This window comes from Ursus americanus, chromosome 2 (assembly GCF_024610735.1).
Source record: "Ursus americanus isolate L20-20 chromosome 2, mUrsAme1.1.p, whole genome shotgun sequence".
Classification (NCBI taxonomy): Eukaryota; Metazoa; Chordata; class Mammalia; order Carnivora; family Ursidae; genus Ursus; species Ursus americanus.
The window spans coordinates 23503903-23521572 of record NC_142128.1 but is presented as its reverse complement, the minus strand read 5'-3'; the positions used below and the strand labels follow the sequence as shown (position 1 = coordinate 23521572).

The 17670-nt window shown below is 38.0% G+C and overlaps 1 protein-coding gene across 1 annotated transcript in view; it reads left to right on the top strand.

Annotated features, from left to right (window-relative positions):
* The first annotated feature begins 8598 nt into the window (after window positions 1-8598).
* The window catches only part of LOC123778839 (phospholipid-transporting ATPase ABCA3-like), a 144981-nt gene continuing 135909 nt past the window's right edge, over window positions 8599-17670 (top strand). The window contains exons 1-4 of the mRNA XM_087865578.1: window positions 8599-8658; window positions 9006-9270; window positions 14866-14993; window positions 16783-16930. Coding sequence (XP_087721704.1) covers window positions 8599-8658; window positions 9006-9270; window positions 14866-14993; window positions 16783-16930 — 601 coding nt within the window. The remainder of the gene's footprint in view (window positions 8659-9005; window positions 9271-14865; window positions 14994-16782; window positions 16931-17670) is intronic.

Below are 17670 nucleotides of genomic sequence, written 5' to 3'. Positions count from 1 at the left end.
TAAAGACTTAGGTCCATTTTAAAATCAGTTTTCTGTGCTTTTTGGCAATATATACATCTTTCCCTCTCCAGATTTAGTATATATAATTGACATAAAACATTGTATGAGTTTAAGGTGTACAATGTGATTTGACATATGTTTATATTGTAAATTACCACAATAAACTTAGTTAACACATACATCACCTCACTTAGTTACAATTTTTTTTGTGCTATGAGAACTTTTAGATTTATTCTCTCAGCACCTTTAAAATATATAATGTGATATTATGAACTATAGTCACCATGCTGTACATTATATCCCCAGAATTTACTCATTTTATAACTGGAAGTTTGTACTTTTTGACCATTTTCACCTATTTCCCTCACTCCTATCTCCTTTCTCAGTACTCACCAATCTAAATTCTACTTCACTTTTTCAGATTTCACATATAAGTGAGATCATTCAGTATTTGTATTTCTGTCTCTTACTTATTTTACTTACCATAATGCCCTCAAGTGTTATCCATATTGTTGATATCATTATTTTATTTCCTTTTTATGGCTGAATAATATTCCATTGCATATGCATACCATATTTTCTCTTTTTTTAAAGATAAAATGTTTTTATTTTTATATATCATATTTTCTTTATCCATTCATCTGTTGATGGACAACTTGGGTTGTTTCCATGGCTATTCTGAATATTGCTGCAACGAACATGGCAGTACAGATGTGTTTCTGAGATAGTAATTTCATTTCCTTTGGATAATACCCAGCAGTGGAATTGTAGTGTTGTATGGTAGATCTGTTTTTAATTATTTGAGAAATTTCCATACTGTATTCCATAGTGGCTGAACCACTTTGCTTCCTTGCATGAATGGGGTCATAGGATAGGCTCCATGGCTAGTAGCGCTCATTGACTTTTGATCCGAATCAGATAGAACTGTCCACTGAGCTCTCTGGCCAGATGGGGCCACCCACACATGTCTGCCTGGTTCTGGGGTTTTCATAATGGTGTCTTGTCTACGGATAGTTACTAGCTGGTCTTCTTGTGAGGAAGAATGGTGTTGGGAATGACTTATGTCACTGTCTTGTGATGTCTCATCTATTTTTTTAAAATTAAATATCTTTTTCAGTCTATTTCCAATTTTTAAAAATTTGGGTTGTCATATTTTTATTATTGGCTTGTAGCGGTGCTTTATATATTCTGGATATAAGTCTTTTGTTAGGTAAATGTGTTAGAAATGTTTTTGCCCCTTTTGTGGCTTTCCTTCTTATTTTCACGATGGTATTTTTTGATGAGCAGAAATTTAAATTTGGATGAAGCCCTTTTTTATGGCTTGTAATTTCTCATTCACTTTAGGAAATTTCTTTGTGTCCAAGGCCACAAAGATATTCTCCTACCTATTTTCTTGTATTTTATAGTTTAGCTTTTATGCTTAGGTCTAGAAGCCTTTCTTCCTCCACCCTTTGAGATCCTAATCTAATGTCCTTTTGTCGAATTTCTAAACCTTCTATGTTGTTGTTGTTGTTGTTGTTGTTTTTGCCTTGAAAATGGTAAGCAAAGTTATTTTAAATTTTGGTCCAGATAATTCCACCCCAAATGTAAGGAGTACCAGATGTTATATGCAGAAAAATTGTTTGGAGGAATAGCTGACTCTCCAGGATATTTTTTTTTTCAGGAGAGGATTTATTTTCTTATACCAGACACCTGGTAGGTAGGCATTTGCAATATGGGATACCTTCATCTGGTATCAAAGATTGAAACTTTAAATTGGCCTGCATTTCCTGGGAAGGCCAGTCTCCTTCACTGTCATCATTTTTTATAAGGTGAGGTCCTAAAATAATGTCTCGCCTTCTAGGCCCTGAATTTTAGCCCTCTCCCTGGTAGCTGCAAGAATTTAGGTCAAGTTTTCAAGATCACACAGATAGTGGTAGAGCTGGGAATCAACCTAGACAGTCCAACTTCAGCTCCTAGGCTATTAATAGCCTGCCGTGCCACCCATACCATGAAGGAAGGGTTTTATTTGTTATGTTCCCCATTATACACCTACACTTAACATGTCACTTCATAGATATTCAGCACATGTTCATGAAATACAAGAATGAATCTGTTACCATTCGTAACGTTATTAATGGAATTAATTTCAATCTTGCTAATTGTTGAGTGGCATTTTGGAATTATTGCTGTGACGTGATTTTACATACCATTTTGTCTTTTTGCTGATGGTAATGAATTTTTTATATTATTTCTTAATTAGTATTTTGGTAATAATTGGGAAAGGTACTAGTCAAATTTACCTGGAAACTTGCATCAATAACTTACTGATCTTTGTTTTGGCCTTGAAATTTTTTTTTCTAATAATATTTTTTTTATTGTATTATGTTAGTCACCATACAGTACATCCCTGGTTTTTGATGTAAAGTTCGATGATTCATTAGTTGCGCATAACACCCAGTGCACCATGCAATATGTGCCCTCATTACTACCCATCATCAGCCTATCCCATTCCCCCACCCCCATCCCCTCTGAAGCCCTCAATTTGTTGCTCAGAGTCCATAGTCTCTCATGCTTCATTCCCCCTTCTGATTACCCCCCTTTCGTTATCCCTTTCTTCCCCTACCGATCTTCCTAGTTCTTATTTTCTATAGATGAGAGAAACCATATGATAATTGTCTTTCTCTGCTTGACTTATTTCACTTAGCTTTATCTCCTCCAGTGCCGTCCATGTTGCAGCAAATGTTGAGAAATCATTCTTTTTGATAGCTGAGTAATATTCCATTGTATATATGGACCGCATCTTCTTAATCCAGTTATCTGTTGAAGGACATCTTGGCTCCTTCCACGATTTAGCTATTGTGGACAATGCTGCTATGAACATTGGGGTGCATATGGCCCTTCTCTTCACTACGTCTGTATCTTTGGGGTAGATACCCAGTAGTGTAATTGCTGGATCACAGGGTAGCTCAATTTTTAACTTTTTGAGGGACTTCCACACTGTTTTCCAGAGTGGCTGTACAAACTCACATTCCCACCAACAATGTAGGAGGGATCCCCTTTCTCCACATCCTCTCCAGCAATTGTTGTTTCTTGCCTTGTCAATTTTTGCCATTCTAACTGGCGTAAGGTGGTATCTCAGTGTGGTTTTGATTTGAATTTCCCTGATGGCTAATGATTTTGAACATTTTTTCGTGTGTCTGTTAGCCATTTGTATGTCTTCATTGGAAAAGTGTCTGTTCATATCTTCTGCCCATTTTATGATTTGTTTATTTGTTTCTTGTGTATTGAGTTTGAGAAGTTCTTTGTAGATCTTGGATACCAGTCTTTTATCTGTAGCATCATTTGCAAATATATTCTCCCATTCCGTGGGCTGCCTCTTAAGTTTTTTTGACTCTTTCCTTGGCTTTGCAGAAGCTTCTTATCTTGATGAAGTCCCACAAGTTCATTTCCTCTTTTGTTTCTCTTGCGTTTGGACATGTGTCATGAAAAAGGTTGCTTTGGCTGATGTCGTAGAGGTTGCTGCCTATGTTCTCCTCTAGGATTTTGATGGATTCCTGTCTCACATCAAGGTCTTTCATCCGTTTAGAGTTTATCTTTGTGTATGGTGTGTGAGAGTGGTCAAGTTTCATTCTTTTGCATGTAGCTGACCAATTTTCCCAGCACCATTTATTGAAGAGACTCTTTTTTCCACTGGATGTTTTTTCCTGCTTTATCAAAGATTAGTTGTCCAAAGAGCCGAGGGTCTATTTCTGGGTTCTCTATTCTGTTCCATTGGCCTATGTGTCTGTTTTTGTGCCAGTACCATGTTGTTTTTGTGATCACAGCTTTGTAGTACAACTTGAAATCCGGCATTGTGATACCCCCAGCTTTGTTTTTCCTTTTCAACAATTCCTTGGCGATTCATGGCCTTTTCTGGTTCCACACAAATTTAAGGGCTGTTTGTTCCAGTTCTTTGAAAACACACAAATTTAAGGGCTGTTTGTTCCAGTTCTTTGAAAAACGTCATTGGTATTTTGATCGGGATAGCATTGAAAGTGCAGATTGCTCTGGGTAGCATGGACATTTTAACTATGTTAATTCTTCCGATCCATGAGCATGGAATATTTTTCCATCTTTTGTGTCTTCTTCAGTGTCTTTCAAGAGTGACTTTTATTTTCTAGAATATAGATCCTTTACGTCTCTGGTTAAGTTAATTCCAAGATAATGTATGCTTTTTGGTGCTATTGTAAATGGGATGGATTCCCTAATTTCTCTTTCTTCAGTCTCATTGTTCATGTATAGAAATGCAACTGATTTCTGAGCATTGGTTTTGTATCCTGCCCCATTACTGAATTGGTCTATAATTTCTAGTAGTTAGGGGGTGGGTCTTTTGGGTTTTCCATTTAGAGTATCATGTCATCTGCAAAGAGAGACAGTTTGATGACTTCTTTGCCGATTTGGATACCTCTGATCCCTTTTTGTTGTCTGATTGCTGTTGCAAGGACTTCTAGTACTATGTTGAATAATAGTGGCGAGAGTGGGCATCCTTGTTGTGTTCCTGATCGTAAGGGAAAGGCTTCCAGCTTTTCCCCATTGAGAATGATATTTGCTGTAGTCTTTTCATAGATGGTTTTTATGAGATTGAGGAATGTACCCTCTATCCCTACACTCTGAAAGGTTTTAATCAGGAAAGGATGCTGTATTTTGTCAAATGCTTTTTCTGCATCTATTGAGAGGATCATATGATTTTTGGTTTTTTTCTTGTTGATATAATCTATCACACTGATCGATTTGCGAATGTTGAACCACCCTTGCATCCCAGGGGTGAATCCCACTTGGTCATGATGGATGATCCTTTTAATGTACTGTTGGATCCTATTAGCTAGGATCTTGTTGATAATTTTGGCGTCCATATTCATTAGGGAAATCGGTCTATAATCCTCCTTTTCGATGGGGTCTTTGCCTGGTTTGGGGATCAAGGTAATATTGGCCTCATAGAATGAGTTTGGTAGTTCTCCTTCTGTTTCTATTTTTTGAAATAGCTTTAGGAGAATAGGTATTATATTTTCTTTGAATGTTTGGTAGAATTCTCCGGGGAACCCATCAGGCCCTGGCGTTTTGTTTTTTGGAAGGTTTTTAATCACTGTTTCAATCTCTTCATACTTAATTGGTCTGTTTAAAAAATCAATTTCTTCCTGTTTCAGTCTTGGTAGTTATAGGTTTCCAGGAAGGCCTCCATCTCTTCCAGATTGTTTAATTTATTGGCATATAGCTGTTGATAAAAGTTTCTAATAATCCTATTTCATTGGTGTTGGTTGTGACCTCTCCCTTTTCATTTATAACTTTATTAATTTGGGTCCTTTCTCTATTCTTTTGGATAAGTCTTGCCAGTGGTTTGTCAATTTTATTAATTCTTTCAACGAACCAGCTTCTAGTTCTGTTGATCTGCTCTACTGTGCTCCTGGTTTCTAATTCATTGATCTCTGCTCTAATCTTGATCAACTGCTTTCTCGTGCGTGGATTAGGCCTGTTCTTCTTTTGCTGTTCCAGCTTCTTGAGGTGCGAATATAAAAACTGCATTTAAAATTTTTCTATTCTTTTGAGTGAGGCTTGGGTGGCTATGTATTTTCCCCTTAGGACTGCCTTTGCAGTGTCCCATAGGTTTTGGACCATTGTGTTTTCATTCTCATTGGTCTCCATAAATTGTTTAAATTGATTTTTGATTTCCTGGTTTATCGAATCATTCCTGAGTAGGATGGTTTCTAGTCTCCAAGTGTTTGAGTTTCTTCCAAATTTTTCCTTGTGGTTGAGTTCCAATTTCAAAGCATTGTGGTCTGAGAATATGCAGGGAATAATTTCAGTCTTTTGGTATCACTTGAGATCTGTTTTATGACCCAGAGCATGGTCTATTCTTGAGAATGTTCCATGTGCATTGAATTAGAATGAGTATTCTTTGGTTCTGGGGTGTAGTGTTCTATATATATCTATGAGGTCCAGCTTGTCTAGTATGGCATTCAAACCTCTTATTTCTTTGTTGATTTTCTGCTTAGGTGATCAGTCTATTGCTGATAGTGGAGTGTTGAGGTCCCCTACTATTAATGTATTATTACCTATATGTCTCTTTATTTTGATTAAGAGTTGGCTTGTGTATCTTGCTGCTCCCCTGTTGGTGGCATAGATATTTATAATTGTCATATCCACTTGTTGGATACATCCTTTAAGAATAATTTAGTGTACTTCTGTATCTCTAACTATAGTCTTTAGTTTAAAATCCAATGTGTCTGATATGGGAATTGCTACCCCACCTTTCTTTTGAGGTCCATTGGCATGAAAGATGGTATTCCGTCCCTTTACTTTCAGTCTGAATGTATCTTTAGGTTCAAAATGAGTCTCTTGTAGACAGCAAATGGATGGGTCCTTTTTTTTTTTATCCAATCTGCAACCCTGCGTTATTTTATGGGAGCATTTAGGCCATTTACATTGAGAGTGATTATTGAGAGATATGATTTTAATGATGCCATGTTGCCAGTAAAGTCTTTGTTTCTATCAATTGTGACTTTCTGTTCTGTATCACTCTTGGGGCCTTTTTACCTTTATATAACCCCCCCTTAATATCTCCTGTAGGGCTGGTTTCATGGTTACGAAATTGGTCAGTGACTGGCAATTCTGAAAGGTCTTTATCTCTCCATCAATTCTGAATGACAGCCTTGCTGGATAAAGGATCCTTGGCTGCATGTTTTTCTCTGAAAGAGCTTTAAATATGCTCCCCCAACCCTTTCTCTCATTCCAGGTCTGTGTAGACAGGTCTAACGTAATACTGGTACCTTTGCCTTGGTACGTGAGAAATTTCTTTGCCCTGGCCGCTTTCAATACTGTATCCTAGATCTAATATTTGTGAATTGCATGCACTGTGATGTGACATGGCATAGGTTTGTCATGGTTGAGCTTGGGATGGGTCCTCTCTGCTTCTTGGACATGAATGCTTGTTTCCTTTGCTAGATTAGGGAAGTTTTCAGCTACAATTTGTTCAAATATCTCTTCTAGAGATATTTGTTTTTCTCCACCCCCTCGGGGATGCCGATCATTCTGACATTGGAACGTTTCATTGAGTCAGTAATCTCCCATAACCTACATTCTTGAGATTGGATTTTTTTGAGCCAAGTTTCTGTCTTAGATTTCTCTTCTACTAACCCATCCTCCAATTCACCAATTCGTTCTTCTGCCTCATTCACCCTGGCCGTCAGAGCATCTAGTTTTGACTGCATTTGATTCATAGTATTTTTAATTTCTGCCAGATTTGCTCTCATTTCTGCCCTTTGAGAGTCTATATTCTCGTTGATATTTTCATTAATATATTTTTCAAGTCTACACATCATCTTGTCCAATGTTACTCTGAGCTCCATTTCTGATAATTTGGTTATATCCATATCCATTAGTTCTGTGGCAGAGGCCACAGACTCATTGTCTTTTCTTTGCTGTGGGGGATTTCTCCTTCTCGTCATTCTGATGAGGAGAGGTTGCGGGGTTGTCCAGAGCCCAAATTATTGACCAGGACCCAGGCAGTGTGCACTTGTTTTATAGGGACCTTAGGGATGTGGGCTTCTTGATTTTTCAGCCTGCCTTCTGGGGGAGGGGCCTGCTGCGCCGATACTCAGGCAACCCTGTTTGGGTAGAGTCTTCATGTCCCCTGTGAGGGAGGATGGGGGTGGGCACACTGTGAGCCGGTATTTCTGGGCTTTTGTTCTCTGGTGGCTTTCCCTTGCGGTTTGCTGTGCCTCTTCTAAGAGTCAGAGCAGCAGTAGCCGAATCCCAGCTTCTGTCTCAGAACAGAGGGATCGTGGACCGTTGTCCACTGATGTTCTGACCACTTTAACTCTGTTTCTGTTGGTGCTGCTAAACCCTGCAGCGTCCTGGGATGTGCGCCCCACACCCGGCGTCCCAGCCCTCACTCTCAGGGCTGGCAAGTCTCTGTCCTTTGTGTTTCTAACACCGCCAGCCACCCCGGCGTGCTCTGGAGCTCCGTTTCAGTGTGGTTCGTGCACTGTGGAGCTTCGGTTTTCAGACTGGTCGTGCGCGTTCCCTGGCTCACGGTCTCAGTCCGCTCTCTCTCTCGCGGGTGCCGGTCAGCAAGTCCACCCGCTCCCCACTGCAGGTGGCTACCGCTTCCCAGTGCCCTAACGGGGCGGCTCACTCCCCCTTCTGTTTATCTTCCAATATCTGTGCGCGGATTCATGGCTCCCTGCTTCGTACCTCAATATGCAACACTGGAGATGTTCATTTGTAGAGATCCAGATGTATCTTCCTGCGTCTCAGGCTGATTCCATGGGTGTTCAGGATGGTCTGGTACCTATCCAGCTCGACTCAGGGGACCAGCTGAAAAAGGGGACCCCTACTCCTCCGCCATCTTAACCAAAGTTTTATACATATTAGAAACTCAGAAGATACTGATTAAGGATGTAGGGATAAAAAGCTTTTCAAATATTTGAAATGCTTACTGTTTCTTTTTATCATCCTTTAATGTTGATTAGAAAATGAAGCAATTCAAATTTAAGTAATTTATTTGTCTAAAATTTACATTTTGTTATATAATCTTAATTTCTTTTTGTAAAATCTTTACTCCCTCCATAGAGTTGAAGAATGGATTTCTTATGGTGTTACAAATTTATGGGTCTTCTGTGGAAGAATTTTATTTTAAAGGTAAGTTGAGCTATCTATAGGATTTTTGCAACAGCTAGGAGACCACATTGGGAAAATTCTTACAGCCTGATCACTGCATTTCAGTTTATATTGTATTTTTCTCAGTTCTTGGGCTGGGCGTATCTGTTCCAAATATGAAGAGTCCTCACAGAGTGAAATAATAGCAGAATAGAAAGGAGAGAAAAAATGGTCCAGGAAACTACTGCTATGATAGAGTGAAGCTGTTCTTTTTTGCCATCTATATATCTTATTTTAACAAGTGTCTGTTAATATAAAACAGCTAGGCATTTGCAGAGGTAATGGACTCCTAGGACAATTAACATAAATTTTTTTCCCCCATCTCCTAGAGACGGCGATTGGTGGCATTATTTGTGGAATTCATCCTAGCATTGCTGTTTGCTGGTACACTTTTGTTAACACGCAAGTTTTTGATTATAAAGAAGTCTGGGCCTTTCAATTACTCTCTTCAGCCTATTGATGAATTGCCTCCATTCCTTGGAATGCCTGACACTTTTCCTGGTCGATGGGAACTGGCTTTCGTGCCTTCCAAAAGTGTTGTGGTGAAGGGCATCATTGAACTCATGAAAAGGGATTTACACTATAATTTCTCAGGTTAGAAATTAAAGTTTTTTGAAAAAAAATGTATTCTAAATTAGATTGCAGTGAAGACACATGCAATAACCTTTTAACTGGGCATTAATCTCCCAAGTAAAACATCGTAGAATATATCCTCATAACTGGGTAGTAACTCCTAGGTAAAATATTATACACTTTGTTAAACTTGAGAATTAAATTCATATAAAATATTTTCTCCTAGAGCCCAAAACAATCATATTTTAAAATTAGATAATCAATTTGTATTATTTTAGGTTATTATCAAATTCTGTGATACTGTCTTCCTTGTTTCTGGTTGTGCTTCTTAAATCTGGGTAAGTATGACTCCAGGGCTATATGACGGTGTGCCGAAGGAACACAGAGGAACAGCATAAACATGAGCCCTCATTCTACATGCATGCTCAGTGGTCAGTTATTTCAAACATTGTTCATATAAAAATGTTACACAAGACATATATGGATGCATTAGAGAAGACTCAGGCTCCATATAGTTATCTTAAAAGCCCCCCAGTGAGCTTGCCCTCACATTCTCTGTTTCTCTCCTCTTTATTCCAGGGAGAAACACTATCAGAAGTTTGGTGAGCATCCCTCTAGTGCCCCTTCCTTTAAACACATATGTGTAATCAGTAATCTATTTTTTCAACTTTTTGTTGTCTCTCAAGGATTTGAGGGTCCTTGAGAGTAGATGCCATCTCAAAACATACCTCATTAAAAAAAAACAGTGAAGCAGAAGAATGCAAAATCCCTAATAATTTTTAAAGTATATAACACAAATATCCCCATAAATTTGGTCTCCTGGAGGCCACTTTGGGTTACCCAAAATATTTCGTAATTTCCATTCTGATTTCTTCTTTGATGTGTGGGATTCTTAGAAATGTATTACTTTACTTTAAAACATTTGGAATTTGTTTTTCTCTTCTTGTTTTTTTTTTTCATTTCTATTTTAATTTCCTTGAATCGGAGTATATTCTAGGATTTCAGTTCTTTGAAATTTTGAGAATTTTTTATGCCCACATTAAAGTATATTTTGAAAAAAGTACCATGTACTTTTGTAAAGACTGTGTATTCTGTAGGTTTTGCTTATAGTGTTCTATAAATGCCACCCAGGTGAAGTTGTCAAGTTGGTGAATCATAGTGCTTTTCAAATATGTGTTCTTACTATTTTTGTCTGCTTATTCTCTCAGTTATTGAGAGATACATTTCCAGTTAGGTATTGTTAGTATTTAATAGGTTATATAACATTAAAATTTCTTTTTGCTTATATATTTTGAAACTTGGGTCATGTGATCTTTCTGTTGAATTGTTTTTAAAAGTATTTCTCTGTTCTGGAATTTCCATTTGTCCTGTTTTTCATGGATTTCAGGTCTCTAAAGAAATGTTCTAGCTTTATTAACTCTATTAACCATAGTTACTTTAAAGTCCCTACCAGAAAGTTCTGGTATATAGATTACTTGTGTATATTTTTTTCTCTTCAGTCATTGAGTTCTGTTTTATAGCATATTTTGTATATTTTTATTGAATGACAGGTGTTGTGGATGAAGAATATTAGAGGCTTTTGTGGGTTTATCCAAAGAGGGTTAAGTTTTCTTCTAGATGGTTGTTTGAATACCGACAGAACAACTTGATTCCATCGAAGTCTGGTTTTGGGCTTTGTAAGAAGTGCTCTATTTCAGTTTTGTCTTTAGTCCTGCAGCTTACCCCTTATCCTAGGACATGGCTCTTCTAGGGTGTCAGCTGGATGCTGGAATATTTATGAAGGCTCCTCTACCTTTGTGGGGCTTGAACTCTATTCTCTGGTTTATTAACATTGCCTACCTGCTGAAATCCCTGCTCAGCGATATAGCCTGCCACCTGCTTCTTGGTTGGTTTGTTTTTTCTTCTTTTCTTTTCTTTTCTTTTCTTTTTTACGTTACGTTAGTCACCGTACATTACATTAGTTTTTGATGTAATGTTCATTGATTCATTGGTTGCATATAACACCTCGTGCTCATCAGACCATGTGCCCTCCTTATTGCCCATCACCCAGTTGCCCCATCCCCCACCCCTCTCCCCTCTGAAACCCTCAATTTGTTTCCTGGAGTCGAGAGTGTCTCATTCTTTATCTCCCTCTCTGATTTCTTCCCATTCATTTTCCCCTCCCTTCCCCTATGGTCCTCTGCAGCTATTCCTTATATTCCACATATGAGTGAAACCATATGATAATTGTTTTTTTCTGCTTGATTTATTTCACTTAGCATAATCCCCTCTAGTCCATCCATGTCAGTGCAAATGGTGGGTATTCATCCTTTCTGATGGCTGAGTAATATTCCATTGTATATATGAACAATATCTTCTTTACCCATTCATCTGTTGAAGGGCATCTCTGCTCCTTCCACAGTTTGGCTATTGTGGGCATTGCTGCTATGAACATTGGGTGCATGTAGCCCTTCTTTTCACAACATTTGTATCTTTGGGGTAAATACCCAATAGTGCAATTGCTGGGTCATAGTGTAGCTCTATTTTTAACTTTCTGAGGGACCTCCACACTGTTTTCCAAAGCGGCTGTACCAACTTGCCTTCCCACCAACAGTGTTAGTGTTCCCCTTTCTCCACATCCTTGCCAACATTTGTTGTTCTCTGTGTAGTTAATTTTAGCCATTCTAACTGGTGAAAGGTGGTATCTCATTATGGTTTTGATTTTAATTTCTCTTATGGCTAATGATGTTGGACATTTTTTCATGTGTCTGTTGGCCATTTGTATGTCTTCTTTGGAGAAGTGTCTATTCATGTCTTCTGCCCATTTTTTGACTGGATTATATGGTTTTTGGGTGTTGAGTTTGAGAAGTTCTTTATAGATCTTAGATACCAGCCCTGTCTGAACTTAGGCATCCTCAGTTAAGGGGTTGACTGGTGACTTCAGGGGAATTTACAAGACAATTTTTCACTTCTCTGCTATTTTCTACTCTTTGAAAGTTTGTCTCTCAAGTTCCAGCCATTTTGGCAGCCTCAACTCTCACCTTTTTTCTTCAACTCAGTAAGTCTGAAGCTTTCTACAAATGCTTTCAGGGAAAATACCAGGGTGAATATGGCACTCACCCTGTGCATCTCCCTTTTTCAAGGTATGTAAGTCTATAATTATTCATTGCAGCATTATTTATAAGGTATAGAAGCAACCAAAGTATCCATCAACAGATGGATGCATAGAGAAAATGTGATTATTCAGCCACAATAAAGAAGGAAATCCTGTCATTTGTAACACTATGTCTGTTTGGCGGACATTATGCTAAATGAAATAAGCTAGATGCAGAAAGGCAAATACTGTATTGTCTCAATTATATGTGTTATCTAAAAATGTTGAGCTCACAGAAGCAGAGAGTAGAATCATGGTTTCAGAAAAAAAAAATCATGGTTTCATGGTTTCTGGAGTTGGGGGTAGGTGGGGAAAATGGGGAGATGTTGGTCAAGTTTTATGAACTTTCAGTTATAAAGATAATAAGTCCTGGCAATCTAATGTACATGGTGACTGTAGTTAACAGTACTGTACAGTGTATATGAAATTTATTCAGACAGTAGATCTTGTAGTGTTCTCACAAAGATGGTAATTATGTAAGGCAATAGGTGTGTTAATTAATCAGGTTTTGGTAATCATTTCACAGTGTACGCATATATTAAAACACCATGTTGTATACCTTAAAATCATATTAGACAACCTACATATATACAGTTTTAATTTGTCAGTGATACCTCAATAACTCTGGGCATAAATTTTTAAAAATCAAATAAGTGGTAGCTGTGGTCATAGGTATATTAATTAGCTTGATTATGGCAGTCATTTCACCATGTATACATACATACATCATCATGTTTTGCACCTTAAATACACACAATTTTTTATGTGTCATGTACTTCAATAAAGCTGGGGAAAAAATAAAGCCACCCCAGGTAATAAACAATAAATCAATTTCCCTCCAGTTCTGTTTTCTGAGAACTCTAGGCAAAGACCTGTCTTAGCCTCATAAAATCCTCAAAACTCTCCCTCCTTTTATCTCTCATACTCCTGCTTGAGCAGGTAATACCTTCCTTGAAGCTCAGTTAAATTAATGAAAACAGACTGGTGGATCCCTTCTCAGTCCCTCACCATTATGGTCAGGCAATTACAAAGAATTGTGGCTATTCCCACAACATTCAGTGTTTAAGGCAAAGAGATTGGGAGGCTTCCTGGGACATAAAGGATCATGGGTGAGATGGATGATAGTGCTTAGGCTCAGATGCGGAAGTAGAGGCTACGTGCCACAAAGTGTGCCTGACTACCTGCTTGTATATACTTCACTTTGTTTACAGTGTACTTTCAATATTAGATTCTGTTTCTAGCTGTGTTGCTATGTTGTTTTGTTTAATGTAGTGAACTTTGTTTTTCCAGCTTTAATTATTTGAATTCTCTGAGGACTTTGTTTCATCCTGCTTCTGGTCACCTAGTGTAGGTGCAAATCTGATTCTGGTCCCTGAAATCCTACTTACAGCTTGGAGATTTATATCCCAGGTGTGCCCACCCTGAGAAAAGTGCATCATTCTTGACATTGCCCAACTATACAAAAAATAATGATTATGACACATAATCACCTCAGATATTAAAATTGTGAAGTTGGGGGCGCCTGGGTGGCTCAGTCGTTAAGCGTCTGCCTTTGGCTCAGGGTGTGATCCCGGTGTTCTGGGATCGAGCCCCACATCAGGCTCCTCTGCTGGGAGCCTGCTTCTTCCTCTCCCACTCCCCCTGCTTGTCTCTCTCTCACTGGCTGTCGCTCTCACTGGCTGACCCTGTGTCAAATAAATAAAATCTTTAAAAAAAATTGTAAAGTTGTTTCATTCTTCAGCTTCTGACTATTTTTTAATCAGATATTGTAGATTCCCATCTTCTAGGACTTTGAATAGATGGCATGGATCAATTTTGTCATTTCCTTCCAACATCAAAATTTCAAAACACATTGGAAATATCCCTCTTGCTTACCTGATTTCATTATGCAGTTATTATAATGATTAATTATACTTTAAACTTGTGATAAAACTTTTTAAAGTTTTTTTAAGATTTTATTTCTTTATTTGAGAGAGAGCGAGAGCACAAGCAGGGGGAGGGGCAGCGGGAGAGGGAGAAGCAGACTCCCCACTGAGCAGGGAGCCCTGACATGGGACTGAATCCCAGGACCCTGAGATCATGACATGAGCCAAAGGCAGATGCTTAACTGACTGAGCCACCCAGGTGCCCAAAACTTCTAAAACTCTTTTTTTTTTTTTAAGTCAGGAAAATTTTTTTATTTTTTTATAATGATTTTTTATTATGTTATGTTAGTCACCATATAGTACATCCTTAGTTTTTGATGTAATGTTCCATGATTCATTATTTGCATATAACACCCAGTACTTCTAAAACTCTTAAAAATTTTTATGCACTCCTAATATCCATTAGTTTGTTATGCTAGTGTTTGAGCAGCAATGTTTTGAAATTTATATTTTGATAATCTTTTATCCATGTAAAGCATTTTCCCATCTTAGAAAAGGCAGTCAGATAGTTTGCCTTTATGTGAGCAACGCACACATTTGATTTTTTTCTCTCTGCAGTTCAAGGCTTTTCTTCAGAAAGAGATTTTGAAGAGTATGTTAAGCAAAAGAATAACGCTAAAAAAGTGTTGGTTGCTATTATTTTTGACCATGAGTTTCAAAATAGCGATGATCCCCTGCCATTTAAGGTAAGAAGTTTTTATGTAGAAACCTCATAAGTGTACTTCCAGTTTCTGAGGCTTAATGAAGTAGAGGCATAATTATTTCATTTATTAAGTGAGGAGACTGCAACTTACCCAAAATCATAATTCTTGTACATAGTAGAGGAGAGATTTAAATCCAAATCTAATTTCTGTGTCTGTGCCCTTATTTAACCAGAGCTTTATGTTGATGGGGAAAGAACTGAATTCACCACATACTAGGTTTTCTCCTTATAAATCAGAATCATAGGAGACGTTGACCTTTACCACCGTATGTGATATGGTAGCTGTCTCCAGCTCTGTGCATGATGGTGAAGTAAATGCACATTTGCCGGGTCAAGAGACCTGAGGTGTTAAAGCAGATGCATCTTCACCGGCATGGAACATGACATGAAAATGTTCCTCTTTCTTTTGACTGAATTTTTCTCCAAAATCTAAATCTGGAGAACAGTGTTAGGCCTAGCCAAGCAGAATCAGAGTTAAGACATAGGCAGACTCTGAGAAAAATTCTGATAACAACTTCCACGAAGGAGAGACAAGGACTGTGCTTTGTACTTGGCATCCCTGGTGTTGAAGGAATAACTAAAGTACGGTACAGATGTATGCATGGAGCTATAATTCTACATTTAAGATACAGATTGTTGTCAATGGAATGAAAATGTAAGGAAAACCACTGGGTCGTAAGTAGAGTTGTAGGTATCTTGCATTCTGTCCCATCATTCCCTCACTCCTTTCATGTATATAAAATTCCCTCAAGTTACTGATTCAGTGTAAGTGATGCCGATGTAGGCTCATCAGCGTGTACATAGAGTGTGGTCAAAATATTCTTGGTACAGTTTCAAACATCACCTTGTACAATCTCCTGACTGCCCCAGCCACTTGGCTCATTCTTACCCTTAACATTGCTACTGTGACTTGCTGTACAGTGGCTTTCCTAACCACACCCACCCCTGTCCTCCTTCACACTCCCATAAATGCCCTGTACATATTACTATCACTGAATTTACTGTCATATATATATATATATATATATATATATATATATATATATATATATATACACACAGCTCAACTAGAATTTGAGCTCCTTGAGGAACAGGTGCTACATCTTAATCCTTGAACACGCAATAAGTTTCTAAAGCTTTTGTCTTGATAACTGAATATATTAATATTTACCTAGGTTTATGACATCTGCCTGCGCCTCCTGATGTTACTGATTCTCTGGTCTGACACGAGACTCTAGGCAACTGCTGGCTCATTTGCTGTCTTGTAAAGCTACTTAAACCCAGCATGATCTACCCTGAAGTTTACTTAGTTCTCTAGAATTAGTATTATCTTTTCATTTAATAATGAAATTATGCAGTATTCCACATTTATACTTTATCACATTTCTCCTCTGTCTTCATGTGGGATTCTTTCTTAGGTTAATAATCACTTTTAAGGAGGAAGAGATTTTCTTCTTGGAACACTTGCCTGACATAATGGGAAGAGAAATTAGCAACACCTTTTGGTATGTTTCATTTTGATATACATGCCAGCTGTCTATTTTGGGAAAGAGACATTGGCAATGGTGTGCAAGCTGCCACTGTTTGCTTACCACAAACCCACAGTGGCCACACAACAAGTCTGCTCCACTGGCTGATGTTCAGAATCTACTTTAGTGCTCAACACTCTGCCTCAGAATCACACATGTGCGATTTTTAAATTTCCTTTTGTTTCTCATTCTTGCTTAATTATTTTTTCATTCACAGATAGTGTTTTTTTTTGCTCCTTATAGGTAAAATATTTTCTGCGTTTCAGCAGTTTTCAGAGGAACAAGTATGTGGGTTTTCTCCGAACTGAAGGCTGGCAAACAGGTGTTCTCTTTCCACCTTTTCCTTCTTTGGGACCCAGAAGTGAACGTAATTCAAATGGGGGGCGTCCTGGTAAGCAAATCTTTAGTCATACTTATTTTAATATCCTAGTCATATAGTAAGAGCCATCACATATTTATGCCTACATTTCTTCAACCTTGTGATAGAAATTGTTAATTTTTAATTTTTAACTTTGCTACTGGTGATTTATTTAAAATTTTCAGTGTCCAAAAACTTGTGTAAAATTTCTGTACAGTGGAACAATGTTTTTTTATCCAGGTTCAGCTCAAATCAACTAAACTCTTAGAATTTAAATGGTCAGCTCCTGGAGCGCCTGGGTGGCTCAGTTGTTAAGCATCTGCCTTCGGCTCAGGGCGTGATCCCGGAGTCCTGGGATCCAGCCCTGCATCGGGCTCCCTGCTCCGCTGGGAAGCCTGCTTCTTCCTCTCCCACTCCCCCTGCTTGTGTTCCCTCTCTCGCTGGCTGTCTGTCTCTCTGTCAAATAGATAAATAAAATCTTTAAATAAATAAGTAAGTAAGTAAATAAATAGTCAGCTCCTCCCTTTAGCTTGTATGACAAAGGAAGGAGCTAGCATCTTTAAGAAAACAGAACAATTATGTACTTTAGTGTCCACTGTTCCTTTCACCACAATTTCTGGCGTAAGATCCAAAATTATAGGATATGTAAACAAGCAGGAAAATGTTACCTAAAATTAAAAGAAAAAGAGTCGATATAAGTAAGTGGACAGATAAGCTAGATGATGGAATTGGCAGACAAGGAATTTAAAATAATTTTATGAGTATTTTGATGT